Source organism: Chelonoidis abingdonii, chromosome 1 (assembly GCF_003597395.2).
Source record: "Chelonoidis abingdonii isolate Lonesome George chromosome 1, CheloAbing_2.0, whole genome shotgun sequence".
Taxonomy (NCBI): Eukaryota; Metazoa; Chordata; order Testudines; family Testudinidae; genus Chelonoidis; species Chelonoidis abingdonii.
In genome coordinates, this window is record NC_133769.1 from 116,466,845 (window position 1) to 116,482,869 (window position 16,025).

At 47.5% G+C, this 16,025-nt stretch overlaps 1 protein-coding gene across 1 annotated transcript in view; it reads left to right on the forward strand.

Moving 5' to 3' along the window:
- Positions 1-16,025, forward strand: part of B4GALNT3 (beta-1,4-N-acetyl-galactosaminyltransferase 3) — a 130,878-nt gene that overhangs the window by 109,381 nt on the left and 5,472 nt on the right. Inside the window, exons 6-17 of the mRNA XM_032796731.2 lie at positions 748-848; positions 1,224-1,291; positions 3,578-3,656; positions 4,100-4,166; positions 5,608-5,751; positions 6,138-6,247; positions 6,841-6,941; positions 8,416-8,495; positions 9,504-10,527; positions 11,362-11,660; positions 12,154-12,307; positions 14,843-14,915. Coding sequence (XP_032652622.1) covers positions 748-848; positions 1,224-1,291; positions 3,578-3,656; positions 4,100-4,166; positions 5,608-5,751; positions 6,138-6,247; positions 6,841-6,941; positions 8,416-8,495; positions 9,504-10,527; positions 11,362-11,660; positions 12,154-12,307; positions 14,843-14,915 — 2,300 coding nt within the window. The remainder of the gene's footprint in view (positions 1-747; positions 849-1,223; positions 1,292-3,577; positions 3,657-4,099; positions 4,167-5,607; positions 5,752-6,137; positions 6,248-6,840; positions 6,942-8,415; positions 8,496-9,503; positions 10,528-11,361; positions 11,661-12,153; positions 12,308-14,842; positions 14,916-16,025) is intronic.

Below are 16,025 nucleotides of genomic sequence, written 5' to 3' on the forward strand. Positions count from 1 at the left end.
CCTCTGTGCTTTTGTGGGCACATTCCCAGACATACACTCAGGAAGGAAAGGAGAAACTGAGGAGAATCTGTGTGGACTTCTCAGCTTCCCCCTCTGTTAGATTTCAGCCAAACTGCATAGCACGGGGAATTGCACTAAGTAGAGAGCAAGAAGACAATCTTCATTTTATTGCAATGGGAAGATGAGATTTAAAAGCATCAGGTGTATTTAACAATTCTGAAAGAGAGAGGGGAAGGGGTAGTTGGGCACAGGGAAAGTGCTGTGTCAGAGGGGATCAGGCTACCAGGGCTGGCGCTTCCATTTAGATGACCTAGGCAATCGCCTAGGGCACCAGGATTATTGGTGGGTGGCATTTTGCCAGAGGGGGCGGCAGGTGGAGCTCCAGTGGAGCTGCCGCAGTCATACCTGTGGAGAGTCCACTGGTCTGCGGCTCCGGTGGAGCTGCCGCAGTGGTGACTGCAGACGGTCGGCTGCTCCTGCGGCTCTGGTGGACCTCCCACAGGCACCACTGCGGCAGCTCCACCGGAGCCGCGGACCAGGAGACCCTCCGCAGGCACCACTGCGGCAGCTCCACCAGAGCCGTGGGACCAGGGCACAGGGCAGCAAAATTGCCGTGCGTCTAGGGCGCTAAAACCCCTAGCACCAGTCCTTCAGGCTACTCCTCTCTAGGAGTGGAAGCTTTTTTTCTGTCTGTGTATAGATCCTGTTAATGGAGAGCACCACTTAATCCCAGAAATCTCTTGGCAGGGGACTTTGAGTTTGCTATTGCTGCAGATGACAATGCCGAGTTCTGGTTGAGTCCAGATGAAAGGACCTCTGGTCTCCAGCTGCTGGCCAGTGTAGGCAAGGTACAGTGCATGCTGCATGGCTGTTGTAGTCAAGATTCTAATATGTCTGGGCAGGGATGAAAATCCTCATGGTTTATGTTGTGTTTCAGGAGGAAGAAAGGGTGACTGGAATAGCCAAGCTGTCCCCCTGATCAAACTGTGGGAGGCCCCCGCAAATGGAGGATTTACACCACATGGCATATCTGGGGCAGCTTGGCTTATTCCCGAGCTGCTGGAGTCCTGGGCTGTAATCAACAGACCTAGTTCTATTTCCAGCTAATGGAGCTCATGGTCAGATTTCCCAGGAGGATGGGCGCAATCCCCACAGCTGGACCTTAACCAGGGAACCTGGGTGAAGAAGTGCATTACAACCTGGGAATTTTCTGTCTTTCACAGACTGGCAAGGAGTGGACTGCACCAGGGGAATTTGGGAAGTTCCAGAGCCAGCAATCAAAGCCTGTGAGGTAAGTGATCGGGAAGGGTTGCTGCAACTCCCCCAGTGCTCAGAGCACTATCTACACATGTTGGATTTAGTCCCAAACTTAACGACTTCCTGCGGTTTGTCTTTATTGGTGTCTATAATTACAAAGGTTTTCATTTACCATTTTCAGTTTTTCATTTACCGGTTTTGGTTTTCATTTGTTTTCTGTTTGTTCCCCCCACCCCCAGTTCTGATTGGTCATCTTAATCACATCCAGGGGTTCAACACTAAAAAATGTCTTTTCAAAATGGACCTTTTTTCTTTCTTTAATTCCCTACTAGCAGAGTGTGAATGCAGGGCTGGGATCCAGTGGTTTGTTTCATTCTTATATGTAAGGGCTTGAATTGAAGCAATTGAATTGAAGTTATTGCTTGACTGCTCTCTTTAACTTGCTTCCTATCCAGACACAACCCCCCATCCATGTGTTGCTGGTGACATTCCTCAGGGTAGGTGGCATGGTTGGGGAAGCAGACTCTGAATGAGCCTCCTTCCCTCCCTTTCTCTAGTGTGAATTCAGGTTACTGCCATAACACAGTAGCCGATGGCTACTGGTCCTCCCGGGCCTTCTGACAACCCCCTAGGTTCTACATCCAGTGGCCTATCTTGCCATCTATTTATTTTCTGTTCTCTGGCTAGAAGTCATTGACCATTGTATATAAGGCTGCTCAGTGTCCTGGTTCCTAGTCACATGTAACTTCCAATGCGAGCAGCTTCAACCATCTCTGGTATGGAGCTTCTACGGTGCCCACTGAGTGCATTGTCTGAGGCCTGGTCTACACTGGGGAGGGAGCTAAGTGAATCTGAGTTATGCAACTTCAGCTATGAAAATAGTGTAGCTGAAGTCAACGTACTTAGAGCTATTTACCACGGTGTCTTCACCACAATAGGTTGACTGCTGACGCTCCCCCAATGACTCCGTATATGCTTCTTGCTCCAGTGGCGTACCGGAGTCAATGGGTGAGCACTTGGCAGTCGATTTATCGTGTCTTCAGTAGATGTGATAAATCAGCTCCCGCTGGATCGATCGCTCTGGAGGTAAGTGTAGACATGCTCTGAGTGTGCCACTAGCTGGCCAGAGGCTATTTCTGAGGCATTCGTGGAATTTTGATGCAGGACTCCCTGCTTTGGAACAAGAATTGAAATGCAAAGCTCTACACTGGCCGAGATGGGAATCCACCACACTGGACCACTGTGCTGGGAGACCAAGGAGCTTATGATGGCCTACCAAAAGGCCAAGGCCAATAATTCCAGGCCTGGTAAACCCTGATGTGCCCCAAGATCTTTGCTCTGGGTATCCATGACACCAGCAGATGACAAATTGTACAGAATCCACCATGCAAGAAAACAGTGTTGTCAGTTCTTGCAATGTTATTGCAAATTCTGTGGTATTTGATATTTTACTGATAACCTCAGCTTCTGGAGTTAAGTGTCTGCATGAGACTCCTAACTTTCCTTAAGAAAAAAGCAAGTTTCTAGCCTTAATGACTGTGGAGAAAAGCTTGAAAATGTGATTTGAGTGAATCCATGTACCCTAAGGGCTCAGAAACCAGAAGGGAAATAAAAATATATATTTTTAATGTCATGATTTTTGAATGTTTTAGGATGGCAATACTGGGAAAGAGACCTAAAAGTGGGGAAACTGTGCTAGATTATAAAACTGCTTGAATCCCTATCAGATTCATCCAGAGTACATTAAAATGGTGGTAGTGTTCCCCCTGGTGGTTGCCTACTAGAATTCCTTGGGGAACTGTGATGTTGAGGAGAGAAGATGGTTTCTCCTAAAGAAACAAACACTAAAATAAAAGAATCCAACAATCTCCTCTAGAAAAAAAAGAAAAGAGAGAGAGATCGTATTCAACATTTCGCAGAGTGTTCAACCTAGCAACTGACCAGGTTTCCTAAAGGCCAAGAAACCCAACAGAGGGACCAAAATTCCAGTGTTCAGAATTATTAGCTGAAAGTAGAGGCTCACCTTGCAGCCTTTGAGGGCATGGAGAGGACTGGCTGGGAGCATTGGTTGAATATTGTCTCCCAGGGAAGAGTGCCATGTACAGATTCATTAGCACGCCCTGCCTACAGCATCTGGGCTTCCTCTGGAGGTCTCACATCCCACAGCTGACCAGGCCCAACCTTGCTTAGTTTGAGAGCAGGGTAGGTTGCAAAGCCAAGGTGTGCTAGGATTGCTCCACGATCCCTGTGTGAGAGCAATGAAGCAAGCAAATGCCACTGAATGTTTCCAGTGGTAGACCTGAGTTTCTCTCTTTCACAGATTATCAGCTTCAGGCAGGTACTACTTTGAAGTGCTTCACAAACAGGATGACAGAGGAACAGACCATGTGGAAGTAGCAGTAAGTGCTCCTGTGCAGCCAGGTCCTGCGTGTGCACTGATGGAGTTTGAGAGTGAGATTAGGTGACAGCTTCACTCCCCTACCAATTCCCCACTTTGCCCGGGAAGTCTCATCCTGAGCCTTTACATTGTTCAGTGACGGACAGCCCTATTTCCATCATGACCCCTTATCTCATTCTGCCTGGGACAGGCCCACTCAGTCCCTGACCTCTTCCATCTTTCCCCCACTCTCCATCCTTTCCCTTTCCTGCCATTAGACTGAGTCCTGGGGAATTTTAGACTTGCTCCCATTCCCTTCCCTTCCCTGGTAGATGTTCTGTACTGATTTGGGGAAAGCAGCTTTTCAGAGGTCCCATATGGTTATGGACAGATGCGCTCTCTTCCTTTCCTGCTGGATGAAATAATTAAATAAACACTTCATACTAATCTCTTTTTCTATTCCAGTGGAGACTGAGTGACCCAGAAACTAAGTTCACAGTCATAGACTCCCAGTTCCTCTCCCTTTTTGCTAGTAAGTGTCTCCTCCACAGGCTGATGCCTCACAGATTTGTCTATGTATCTCATTGTTCATTCCAAAGCATCACAGATGCTTCACAGCTGATTGCAGCCTATCCAGGCACATGGAAATAATGTGCAATGTATGCAGCATGTTACATGGAGCAGCTGGAGGTTTAACAGGATCTGGGTCAGAAGATGCGCTCTGGCCAAGTTTTGGAGCACATTATTAAGCATGGGGAAATTGGGAGGTTCATGGAGCGGGATCTCAGTGTTGTGTAGAGACATTTGGAGTCCATTGCAAGGAAGAGGAGATGGGATCTGCAGAGCGTGAGGGAGTCTGCAAGGAACAGAGAAACTGTTCCAGATGGTGTTGGTAGTATAGGAGAAAGATCTACTGCCTGCTGTGCAGGAACCCAGGGGAGCAGAATGGAGCCTGGAATATGAGAGTCAAGGGAATGTGCTGGCAGATGGACAGGAATGAGGACAGTGAGATGAGGGGGATGGATCTGTGAAGAATTTTTTAAAGCTAGAGGGAAGTTCTCGTGCTGGATGATGAATGAAAGGGAAGCCACCGAAGATATCTGAGGATGCAACTACAGCTTTGACCCCCTCAAGTCCATTCAAAATGCTGCTGCTGAGATCTTCCTATCCTGTTCCTCTGACCCTGTCACCCTCCCCCTTTAAGTCCCTCCACTGGCTCTCCTTTCTCCATAACATCAAATACAAGTTTTTTGTCTTTACAGTTATGGCCCTTCACAGTTTAGCTTGGCCCTACCTAGTGTCACTAGTATCAACTCCACCTTCATTCTGCCAGTGTTCCCAGCCTTTACTGACCATCAGTGTCAGCTTCACTCTCAAACACACCTGGGCTTTCTCCCAGGCCACGCTTTTTGGATAGGGGAGACTCCCTGATATAATCTGTACTGCCACTACCTTTTCTTTCTTCAAATACTTCTTTGAAAACCACCTCTGCTGTGATGTCTTCAAAACCTGCCAGGTGACCATGACTAGGCAGATGATGAGTTGTGACAGTCCCCTTCCTTTCCTTACTCCCTGCTTCTTACTAATTCCTCCATTCCCCTTCACCCTGCCACTGCCCCCTTTTCAAATAACAAATCAGAAAATTATCAGAGTGGTGTCAGTTGTCACTACATTCATTTCTTGAGTGTGATTTCCTCATCCCCACCCTTCATCTGTTCTGGTGTCTTCTAGATTTTGAGCTTTCCAGGGAAGTGTCTGTACAGTCCTTGGCACAATGAGGACCTGACCCTGTCTGGGGGCTTTTGGACACTGCCATCATATAAATAATATGTAACCATTTCTGGGGATGAGATGCGAAATTTTAGACGGACTAAAGTTTGGAGGGTGAGCCCACAAAGAGTGGAACAATACTAGCATGGATGAAATGATGGATCGTTCCTTCTTCCCTCTCTCTTTCTGTTTCTGGTTTCTAGATGAGACTCTCTTGAGGATGGATGAGGTTGGTCATATCCCACAGACACTGGCCACCCATGCAAGCCCACCTATAGCCAGTCTGGGCAACATGGTACACCCAGCTGACATGCTGAAGCCCGACTCTCGAGACACTATTTATAAAGGTAAGACACCATCAAACAGACAGTTGCAGCTCATCATATCACATGAACTGGGGCAACTGAGTAAAGTGGTTTTTCATAAGCTGTTTCCCCCAAACTGAGATAAGGAAATAGCTGCTCCACACTCTGCCCTGTCATTTCAGGACACCCAAGAGAGCTGTAGCATATGAAGGAGAAATTATAAATGTAAAAGGTTAGTGTAGCAAGATGACCCCAGTGGGATGGCATGTTTAACACAGCTGACATCACTGTGGTGGCAAACTGGTATATGTTAATAGGGAATGGCCACAGTGATAGCTGTCCTATTGCATCAGTTTAGGGTAGATTTGGTTTGGTGCATTGCCCATGCAACTGTTCTCTGTGTGTGTGTCTCTCTCTCTACCTCTCAGTGCCTTTGATTAGTAAGTCACGCCTGCGCAGGACCCTACCAGACTGCCCTTACAAGCCCAGTTACCTAGTGAATGGATTCCCACTGCAGCGCTATCAGGGACTCCAGTTTGTAAGTCTCATTCCTTAAACAGAGATGTTTGCCCAACTCATCCCTGCGGTGGGGAAAAGTGTACATTCAGTGGAACATGGAATGTAGCTGGGACCAATGCCTGCTTGCAGGGAGGGTGTACTTTTCATAATGTATGGAGCAGCCCAAGAGTTGATACCTGCTGAGGTTTGGGTGTTGCTTCCATTGTCTGTAGAACAATCCAATGTCTGCTTCCCTATTTCCTTATTCAGCGGGAGCTGTTACTCAGCTGGATACACACAGCAAGATGCAAATGAGGGGTTTGAAGAACATATCCCTCAATATCAGTTCTGAAGCCATACATTAAACAGAACTGGGCTCAAACCCAAGGTCCAGACAGTGCCAAACACTGCAAAACTTGGGATAAGTTTCTGAACTGTGCAGCTCACCCCTGGCTTCATACAGGGCCCAAATCAAAACTCTAGATCCAAACATCCCTAGGACAGATTGGATTTTTGTAATGGATCAACCCCAGATCTGCATGCTCTGACAGCTCACATCTGGATTTGAACACTGATGCTCATGCCCATCTATACAATAATTTTTTTTGAATGCATTTTTTCCCTCTTTCCCAGGTTCATTTGTCCTTTGTTTACCCAAATGATTACAGCCGCTTGAGCCACATGGAGACAGACAACAAATGTTTCTACCAGGAGAGCAACTATTACTTGGAGAGGTAAAACAATCCTCCTGAGTCACAGTCCAGGACTGGTTGGTGAGGCAACTGCCTTGCCATATAGCTGAGGCTCTAGGATTTAACCACTGGAGGGGGAACAGAGAAGTACGAGGGTTTGAACTGGGATAGAACTTCACATGCAAATTTGTAGAATTCTCTTATTAAACACCCAGAGTCTCCACTGAAGTTAATGGGAATTGAGTGTGCCAGCTTGGAGCTTAAAATCCTGCAGATAGCCAATGTACTTTTTTTAAATGAAAATGTTTTTAACTCCTAAAAGAAAACTGCCCCCCAGAGGATAATGTAATGAATGGAAATCAACATGGGTTTATGGAAAATACATCCTGTCAAACTAACTGATACCTCATTTTGATGAGATTGCAGATTTGATTGATAAAGATAATAGTATTGACATACAGACTTTCTATAAGAGAAAGCCCTGAGAATGATTAAAGGATTAGAAAACATGCCTTTCATACTGATAGACTCAAAGAGCTCAATCTATTTTACCTTCTCTTTGTTAAGCTAAAGGATGACTTAATTACAGCATGTTAAGTATGTACACAAGGAATAAATATTTAATAATGGGCTCTTCAGTCTAGCAGATAACAGTATAACACAATCACGATGGCTGGAAGTTGAAGCGAGGAAATAAGGCTTACATTTTTAACAGTGAGAATAATTAACCATTGGAACAATTTAGCAAGTGTCATGGTGAATTCTCCATCACTCACGATTTTTAAATCAAGATTTGATGTTTTTCTAAAAGATCAGCTCTAGGAATCCTTTTGGGGAAGTTCTATGGCCTGTGCTATGCAGGAAGTCAGTCTTCAGTGGTTCTCAACCCACAAGGCTGCTTGTGGCCCAATCAGCACACAGCTACGGCCCATGTGACATCCTCAGGGCCATACAGATAATATATATATTGTGTGGATGCAATCCACATAAAACACAAACAGCTGCATATGTGGCCCACAGTGGTAAATAAGTTGAGAACCACTGGACTAGATGATCACAATAGTCACTTTGGACCTTGCAAATGGAATCTAGGAAGGCTTCCCTTCCCCCTGAAGGGTTTATCTTTGAGGGGCAGAGAGGTAACCACCCAGCACCTGCTGCTCCATATGAATGAGAGCTCTTCCCATTCATATGAGGCAGCATGGGAGAAAGAAAGAAAGTGTTGAGGGGACATTGACAAGATGAACAATAAAGGAGGGGTTGATGACTCAAAACTGTGTTAGAGATGAGTATGAGCATGAAGACAAGTAGTTTGACGCAGAGGAAAAGAGGGGATCAGGGGATGCCAAGAATGAAGTTGGGAAAGTCAGAGTGATGAGACATGGTCTTTGCAGCTGTATTTTGAATGGATTTAAGGGATGGTAAGATGGCTTTTATCATGGTGTGATACTTCCAGCAGAGAAACACTCCTCTGTAACATACAGTTGTGCTTAACATTGCCTCCTTACTCCTGAAGGTTTGGATTCTATAAGTATATGAAAATCGACCATCCAGAGAGGAGAAATCTGGAGTCTGGGGAGAAAACCAAGCAGCCAGGTAGAGACCCTAATACGAGAGACAGGAGGACTCTCCGGTTTGTCAAATATTTTTTTCTCTCTCCCTGTCCCTGGAATGGATGGAAGATGCAAAGCTGATTTCACATGCAGTGAAAAGCATGGCCCTTGTGTGCCAGAGAGCCTTGGCCAGGAGGAGGGGGCAGGGCTACCAGACCTGCTAAGTTTTGTGAAACGGCATGTGACACATCATGCAAATTATTTAATTATGTGACTTGGCTATTTACTAATAATTTTGCATAAAACCTTAAACTTCATCTTAAAAAAAATGTGGATATATTGCTGGTTAAAGGTATCACGGAGAGCTCAGGCTGGGGCAGCCTCCCCGTGCCCCTTTCAGACCCTGCCCTATTCTCTCCCCCATCTGCTCCCTAAACCACAGTCCCCTCCCACACCTTAGAGCCCAGTTTCAACATTCAGTCCCCTCCACAATCTAGTGCTCTTCATTCACTGTTCTCCTTGATCCCTGCTGTCACCGTGCCTCTTCCTCAGGGCAGGCTCCATGCTGGATGGGCACCTGTCAGGCACCACAATGGGCTCTAATGGCCTCAGTAGGAACTGCGTTTCCTGCTCACAACTTCATACGTAAGATTCCACTTGAGCTGCAGGCTGGCATGAGAGAAGTGCCGAATGGGCACACTTGGCCACTCTGGTCCACATGTGAAAGAGGGCCATAGGTGGGTGGGAGGGGCAAGTTTACACATGCCAGAGACCCATGGCCATTGGTGAGACTGGCCCACACATGCCAAAGAGACTAGTACAAGAATTAGCGCCACTTCCCCTCCCCAGAGCACCCCCAGGGCATTGGAAGAGGGAATATTCACCATCCACACTATGACAGTGAATGAGAACAAGAAAGACAGTTCCCTCAGTGGTGGACACATAAAGGGGATGAGCGGATGGGTTAACTCCCTTCTCCTTTTGGGTGTGGGTCAAAGCGGCAGGGGCAGCAGAGCGGGTATGAGAGATGTAACTAGGATTGATATTGCAGGCTCTGAGGATGGGAATCCTGATGAGTTTCAGTACACAGACCAGGATGCAGAGAGCACCAATCCCACAAGGAATCCCAGCAAGTGGGGAGCAGAGCCGGTGAGAGTCGAGGCAAACCCCATGATAGCAGGCTATGATGACATTTACAATGACTATTCCCTCCTGGGGCGTCGGAAGCTCCTCTCGCTCATAGATGGTAAGGTGGGAGAGGTGCTGCAAAAGAGAGGAGGAAAAACACCCCTCATCAAGCCAGCTCACAGGACTTCAGCCAACCAGAGCATCAATCAAACTGGTCTAGAAAGAAACCTACCAATGAGGAGGCCCCCTCTAAAAATCAAGATCAAGGACAGTTCCAGAAACCCTCCTCATCATGTTAGGGGCATCCATAGGAAGTCACTGCCCAAGAGGAGTGTGGGAGGCCAGGACCCTCCTTCTAGCACAAGACCTCACGAGCCCTGGGAACATATACCCAGCAATTCCAGGAACTCCACTGACAGGATTCCAGGGGAGGGAAGGCCTCTTCAGACAGACCTCAATGCAACCACCACCAAGGACCAGCCAGCAGGCAACATGCAAGCAAGGAGACGAAGTCTAGTCTCTGGCAAAATAAGTAGTAGAGCTGTGAGTGCTGCCAGCCTCAGCAAGCAGACCCTTTACCAGGCCCAGTGGCTAAACCAGGTGGAGTCGTACATTGCCGAGCAGAAGGCAGCTGATGGCATTGAGGTAGATGTGGAAAGGGTGCAGGTGGAATCTCAGCCTGAGCCTGCTGTGCCGGCAGTGGAAGAGGAGGAAGAAGAGATGGAAGGGGAAGCAGAGTGGGAGAAGGAGGGATTTGAGTACATACCATTTGACCAGGTAGTGAACTGGGAACAGACCTTCAGCGCAAGCAACTTGGACTTCCACGCGCTGCGGACAGACTGGATCGACCTGAAGTGCAACACATCGGGGAACCTGCTGTTGAAAGAGAGGGAGGCCCTGGAGGTCACACGCGTCTTCCTGAAGAAACTCAACCAGAGAAACAAAGGGTAAGGCAAATGGTCTCTCGCAGCCCGTGGTCCTCTCCTATGGTCTCCATACCACGCTGCATAGGAAAACAGGACAGTGTAAGGAACCAATAGAAGTTAGGGAGCAAACTCCAGAGGTGAAAAATACAGCCCTAGGAAATGAACTGTGAAGGTGGAGGGGGCACTAAACACCTGAGTGGAATGAGAATGGGAGAAACACCTTCACTGTAGCTCACTAAGAGGTCAGTAACCCAGGTCAGTAGTGGCTGAAAGGTCTTTGACAGCTGGGTGGTGGCTGGTGTGAAATAAATGGAGGTTTCAGTCCAGTTCCCAGTAAGCGCGTTCCCAGAATGTGTAAACTAGCATCATCATTAGCCCCTCTGCTGGCTGTCTCCTCAGAACAGCCAGGCATTGAATGGACATAGGAACTGAGCTAACTTCTCCCTGCCAGTTGAGGGTTCAGATACACTGAAAGGGTATAAGAAGGCTACAGTCACCCATGCTGTGCCCAAGAAGCCTGTAGTCTCCAGGGCTGTGCATACAGCACCTACATAACTTAAATTCACTTTTAAACAGTTATTTTTTGGCATGATCTTTGTTTCCCTTCCTTCATCAGCTATTTTATCTTTGTTGGGATTCCAGGTCTAATCCCAAGTGAATAGTCCTGAGGCCAGGTGATAATCAAAAACCTAAACCCTCTGACATGGGTTCTGGGGTGGTGCAGTAAAGCTGTGGACTGGGGGTGAAAGGGTTAATAAACATTCCTGGACAAGGGACTGGCTGAGATGAACAGGGGAGAAGTGGCTGCCGGGCGCTGGTGTGGGGAACATATATAACCATGTTGCGTCCCTGCAGGAGATTCCACCTGCAGCGCGTAGTGAATGTGGAGAAGCGCCAAGACCGCCTGCGTGGGAGCCGCTACCTGCTAGAGCTGGAGCTGCTGGAGCGGGGAGGGCAACTTGTGCGCTTTTCAGAGTATATCTTTGCACGAGGCTGGCAGGGCGTCAATGGCGACAAGCAGGAGGAGATGAACATGAAGAACCTGGCATGGGGCCGCCGGCGCCAACTGATGGAAGTTGCAAAGGAGCCAGACCTGTGCTGGCCACTGGGCTTCTCCTGGAACCATCGTGCTGTTGTCCACTTCATAGTGCCAGGTAAGGGCCTTGTAATGGGGCAGGAGATCCAGGTGCTTCCAAAATAAAACATGAATGGGGAGGTTGTGGGGCCTGGTCCTGAGCCAGCCTCTGAGTGTGAAGCTGCTAGGGACCGGTTCTGAGACTACTCTGAACACCGTGTCTGTGCCAGTCTCCCCCACCTTGTTCACCTCATTCTCAATTTCCTTCCCCTCCAAATGAAATTGCATCAGAAATATAAGTGGTCCAGCCCCCACGAGTGGTTTGAATTCTCTGAAATCTGACTCCCAAAATACACTAGGAATGGGTTTGCCCTGCAGTGCTAAGATCTGGATCCAAATGGCCCCGAAGCTTAGTTTAGACCTGTCCCTAGATTGCTCTCAGACTCCCCTGTCTGTCTCAGTTGGATCTGACAGGAGACTGAAAATCTTGGCTGTCTGCAATCATTTCAAGGCATGAAATCAATTTTGCTTTGATTCTGTTCCTTCCCTACCCCTATCCCCACCATGATTAGTGAAAAACCAGGCACGCTGGGTGCTGCAGTTCATTTCTGACATGGAGGAACTGTCTAGAGTCACCAAGGACCCATACTTCAATGTCATCATCACAGACTACAGCAGTGATGACATGGATGTAGAGAAGGCTCTGAAAAGGTCCAGCTTACGCAGGTGAGAATAACACCTATTCACATGGACTGCATAACACAGCACACACATTAATCTCTGCATACAGGCCATCCACATCCATCTGCATATAGCAAGCCAAACACATGCATCCCTACAGACACAAGCCACGCACACACTCTTGCACCTGTATACCATGTATAGTGTTACCATCTGACTTCACGCATATGCCTATTGCACAGTCCATCCATCTAGATGCATATCCCTCTTTGTACCTCCTGTTTGCAGGTTTGTAGTAAAAGGTCAAAGGCAAGTCTCCTAGTGATGGAGAAAGGGGAAAGACCAAGAAGGTGACAAATCAGTGACAAATGGGACTGAGAGAAGGGAGAATTTAGAAAGCTGCACATTCAGCCAACTTGTGTATCTAACTTTTGCAATTATCTAAAGTGGTCATCTGCAACACAGTACCATCAGGACCTTCTGTGATGTTCCCCTGGTGATATCTGGACCAGTGATCAGCTAGGTCACTCCAATCCTTGACTCTGGGAGCCAGCCTTACCCTGCTCTGCTGTGAGAATCTCCACTCCTTGGCTGTTCACGCACAGTCTCTGGCATGTAAGCTGCTCCTTGGATTGTGCAGTCGAATGACACTAGCCAATATCTCCAGTCCCAGACACAACCCTAGTAATTTCCATCTTGCAGTGTCCAATTATGCCTGCTGGACGCTGCAAGCTTATATGAATTCATCAGTTTAACACAGAAATTGATATGCACCAGGCTTGTTATCCCAAGGGGAGTCTCTGACATGCTTCAAACCAAACAAATTTATTAACTACAAAGATAGATTTTAAGTGATTATAAGTCGAAGCATAATAAGTCAGATTTGGTCAAATGAAAGAAAAGCTAAATGCATTCTAAGCTGATCTTAACACTTTCAGTGCCCTTACAAACTTAGATGCTTTTCACTACAGGCTGGCTGGTTGCCCTTCAGCCAGGCTCTCCCCTTTGATCAGCGCTTCAGTTGCTTGGTGCTGATGTCTGTAGATGGAGGTGGAAGAGAGAGGAAGAGCATGGCAAACATCTCTCCCTTTTATCATGTTCTTTCTTCCCTCTTGGCTTTCACCCCCCTTCAGAGTCATGTGAGCATTACCTCATCATAGTCCCTACTGACCAAAGGAAGTAGGGAGTGACTCACTCAAGAGTCCAAAAGATCCTTTGTTTTTGCCTAGGCCAGTGTCCTTTGTTCCTGTGAGGCTGGGCTGGGTTTGTCCCATACATGCCCTGATGAGGTGCGAACTGCCCCTCTGCTCTTGAAGAGTTTTGCCTGGGCCTATTTAAGCCATGAGGACACATTTTCAGCCTCATAACTATATACATGAAATTATAACCTATAACATTACTATAACAACAATTACTATAACATCACTATAACAACAATGCTCAGTGCATCATGAGCCTTCCAGAAACACCTGACATGACAAACTTTGCATTGGATACCACACAGTCATTTTATAAGGATGAACATGGGGGTATAGGGTGTTCCCACGAGTTACAGACTGTCACACCTTCCCTCTGTGTTCTAGAGCAGCCTTTCTCAAACTGGGGGTTCCGACGCAAAAGGAGGTAAAAGGCTATTGTAGAGTGGTCGCGAGAGCAGCGGCGGCTGGCTAGGCACCCAATTCTGAAGGCTGTGTCATTGCCAGCAGCAGCACAGATGTAAGGATGGCAATGCCATACCATGCCACCATTCTGCACTGCTGCTGGTGATGGCTCTGCCTTCAGAGCTGGGCAGCCAGAGGGCTGTACCCCTGTTCCCTCTCCAACATCTCCTGGCAGTGTCCTCTATTTGGGAACTTGAAATGTCGTAACCCTGGAAGGGGTGGGGGGAGTCATCACAGCCTGAAATATTTTCAAAGATGGGCCCAGCAAAAAAAGTTTGAGAACCCCCGTTCTAGAGCACATCTCATTCGCGGTCTAGTCCACGCCTCTGGAATGCCAAATGGTGCTGAACAGGCTACTGATGATTGCCCTCACAAGAGACCCTATACTGTAAATAAAAAGAAACAAGGCACAATACAGCCTCATTACACAAGACTGGGATGCGAACTAACAAAGTGTTTGATTAAAGTTACAAATGTGTTTTCCCCTTTTTCGTAACCATGTCATGGAGCTGCCCTTTGGTTGCTTTGGAACCAGCTAGGAGCAGTTCCACAGAATGAGATCTCAGATATGTGCCAAATCATACAACTAACAGTGTTTTGTGCTGACAAAGCACCTGTGTGTGGGTCTCAAAGCACTTCTGAGACATCTGTTCTGGAATGCAGGTCTCAGTTAAGCACACATCTCGGTTGTCCAGGCCCTGATTATATCAGGCACCTGTTGGGCCCTGGAAGGTGTTCACTGTGCTGCATAGGGATTGACGGTAAGGGTGAATGTGTAATACAATAACATCCACACATAAAACTGAGCTGTAAGTGAGCAGTGAACCAAAGGCCTTTCTCCTCTCCCACTATCCCTCGCCAGAAGAAGTTGTTGTGTGGTTAAGGAACTTAACCCAGTTCCTGTCTGTCTTGCCAACAGTTACCAGTACTTGAAGCTGACGGGGAATTTTGAGCGCTCTGCAGGGCTGCAGGCTGGGATCGACCTAGTGAAGGTGAGTGCCTGGCTGCTGTGGAGCCTGAGCTACAGAAAGATCTGTAGTCTCTATACAGCACAGACACTGGGTACTCATGCATCACCTGTCATACTGAAACCTTGGTCGTTCAGTGCGACCAGGGTCAGTGCAAGTGTCCTGTTCATGCTGCCTTGACAGTGTGCCTCAATCATGACCTGGAGAGGCCACGTTGAGGAGATCAGTTTCTGTGGCCCATTCAGTTCTTAACCCCCCTGTGACTATATTAATAGTAGTTTTTGTGATGTGAACACTGACTGCAAGGAACTAGACTGTGGCAACAACGTATTTCACACAAGTGACTGAACAGCCATTGCATGGCAACAACTTTACCAACCTGAAGCTGGATTTGGATTTGTGACCTAGAGGTGAAAGGCTGTTTTAATTCATTCCTAACCCCCCACCACTTGGTCATCCTAGACAGGCCTGTTTTAATCCAGTCTGTATTTTCCAAATGAGAAAGCACCATCCCCCAGGCAGACTCCCCAGTGAGGCTCTGAGTGAGATGTGGGAACAGATCACATCGAAGCATGTTTGATCATGCTGCCACAGTACAGGCTTAAGATCTGAGAGGAGGTTTTTGGGCCCTTTGTGAGCTGAGGGTGTGCTGTTTGTGGCACGAGAGCCATGGCCCCAAGTAAGGCAGGGTCTCTGGGCTTGATGGTGGGGCAGAGACTAGAGGCTTGATTCTTATTTACACAAGGGCCCCTTTACAGTTCTCTGTCAGTATAGAGGGGCCTTAAAGTGGGTGTGCGTTATATGTCAGAGCAGTGTGACGGGACCCTACTGTGAAAGAGGATGAGACCCTATGGATCATGGACAGCTATGAGGCAACAATTGCTGGCTGGTGGTTGGCTTTTGCCTACCTGGGCTGTGAGAGAGGTGGGCATTCTAGTCTTTGTATATAACTAGGATCATTCAGCAGGACTGGGTTGGAAAATTGCCCTAGTTCAACAGTTTTAATAATAGGTAAAAGCTTTATAGTCCAGATCATCAAAAGTGAGTGTAGGATACTGTGGCTGATAGCAGTGTCAGCGAGATGGTGCCCGCACACCCACCATGGATAAACTGTGGTGCCAGGTCTGTGGCAGT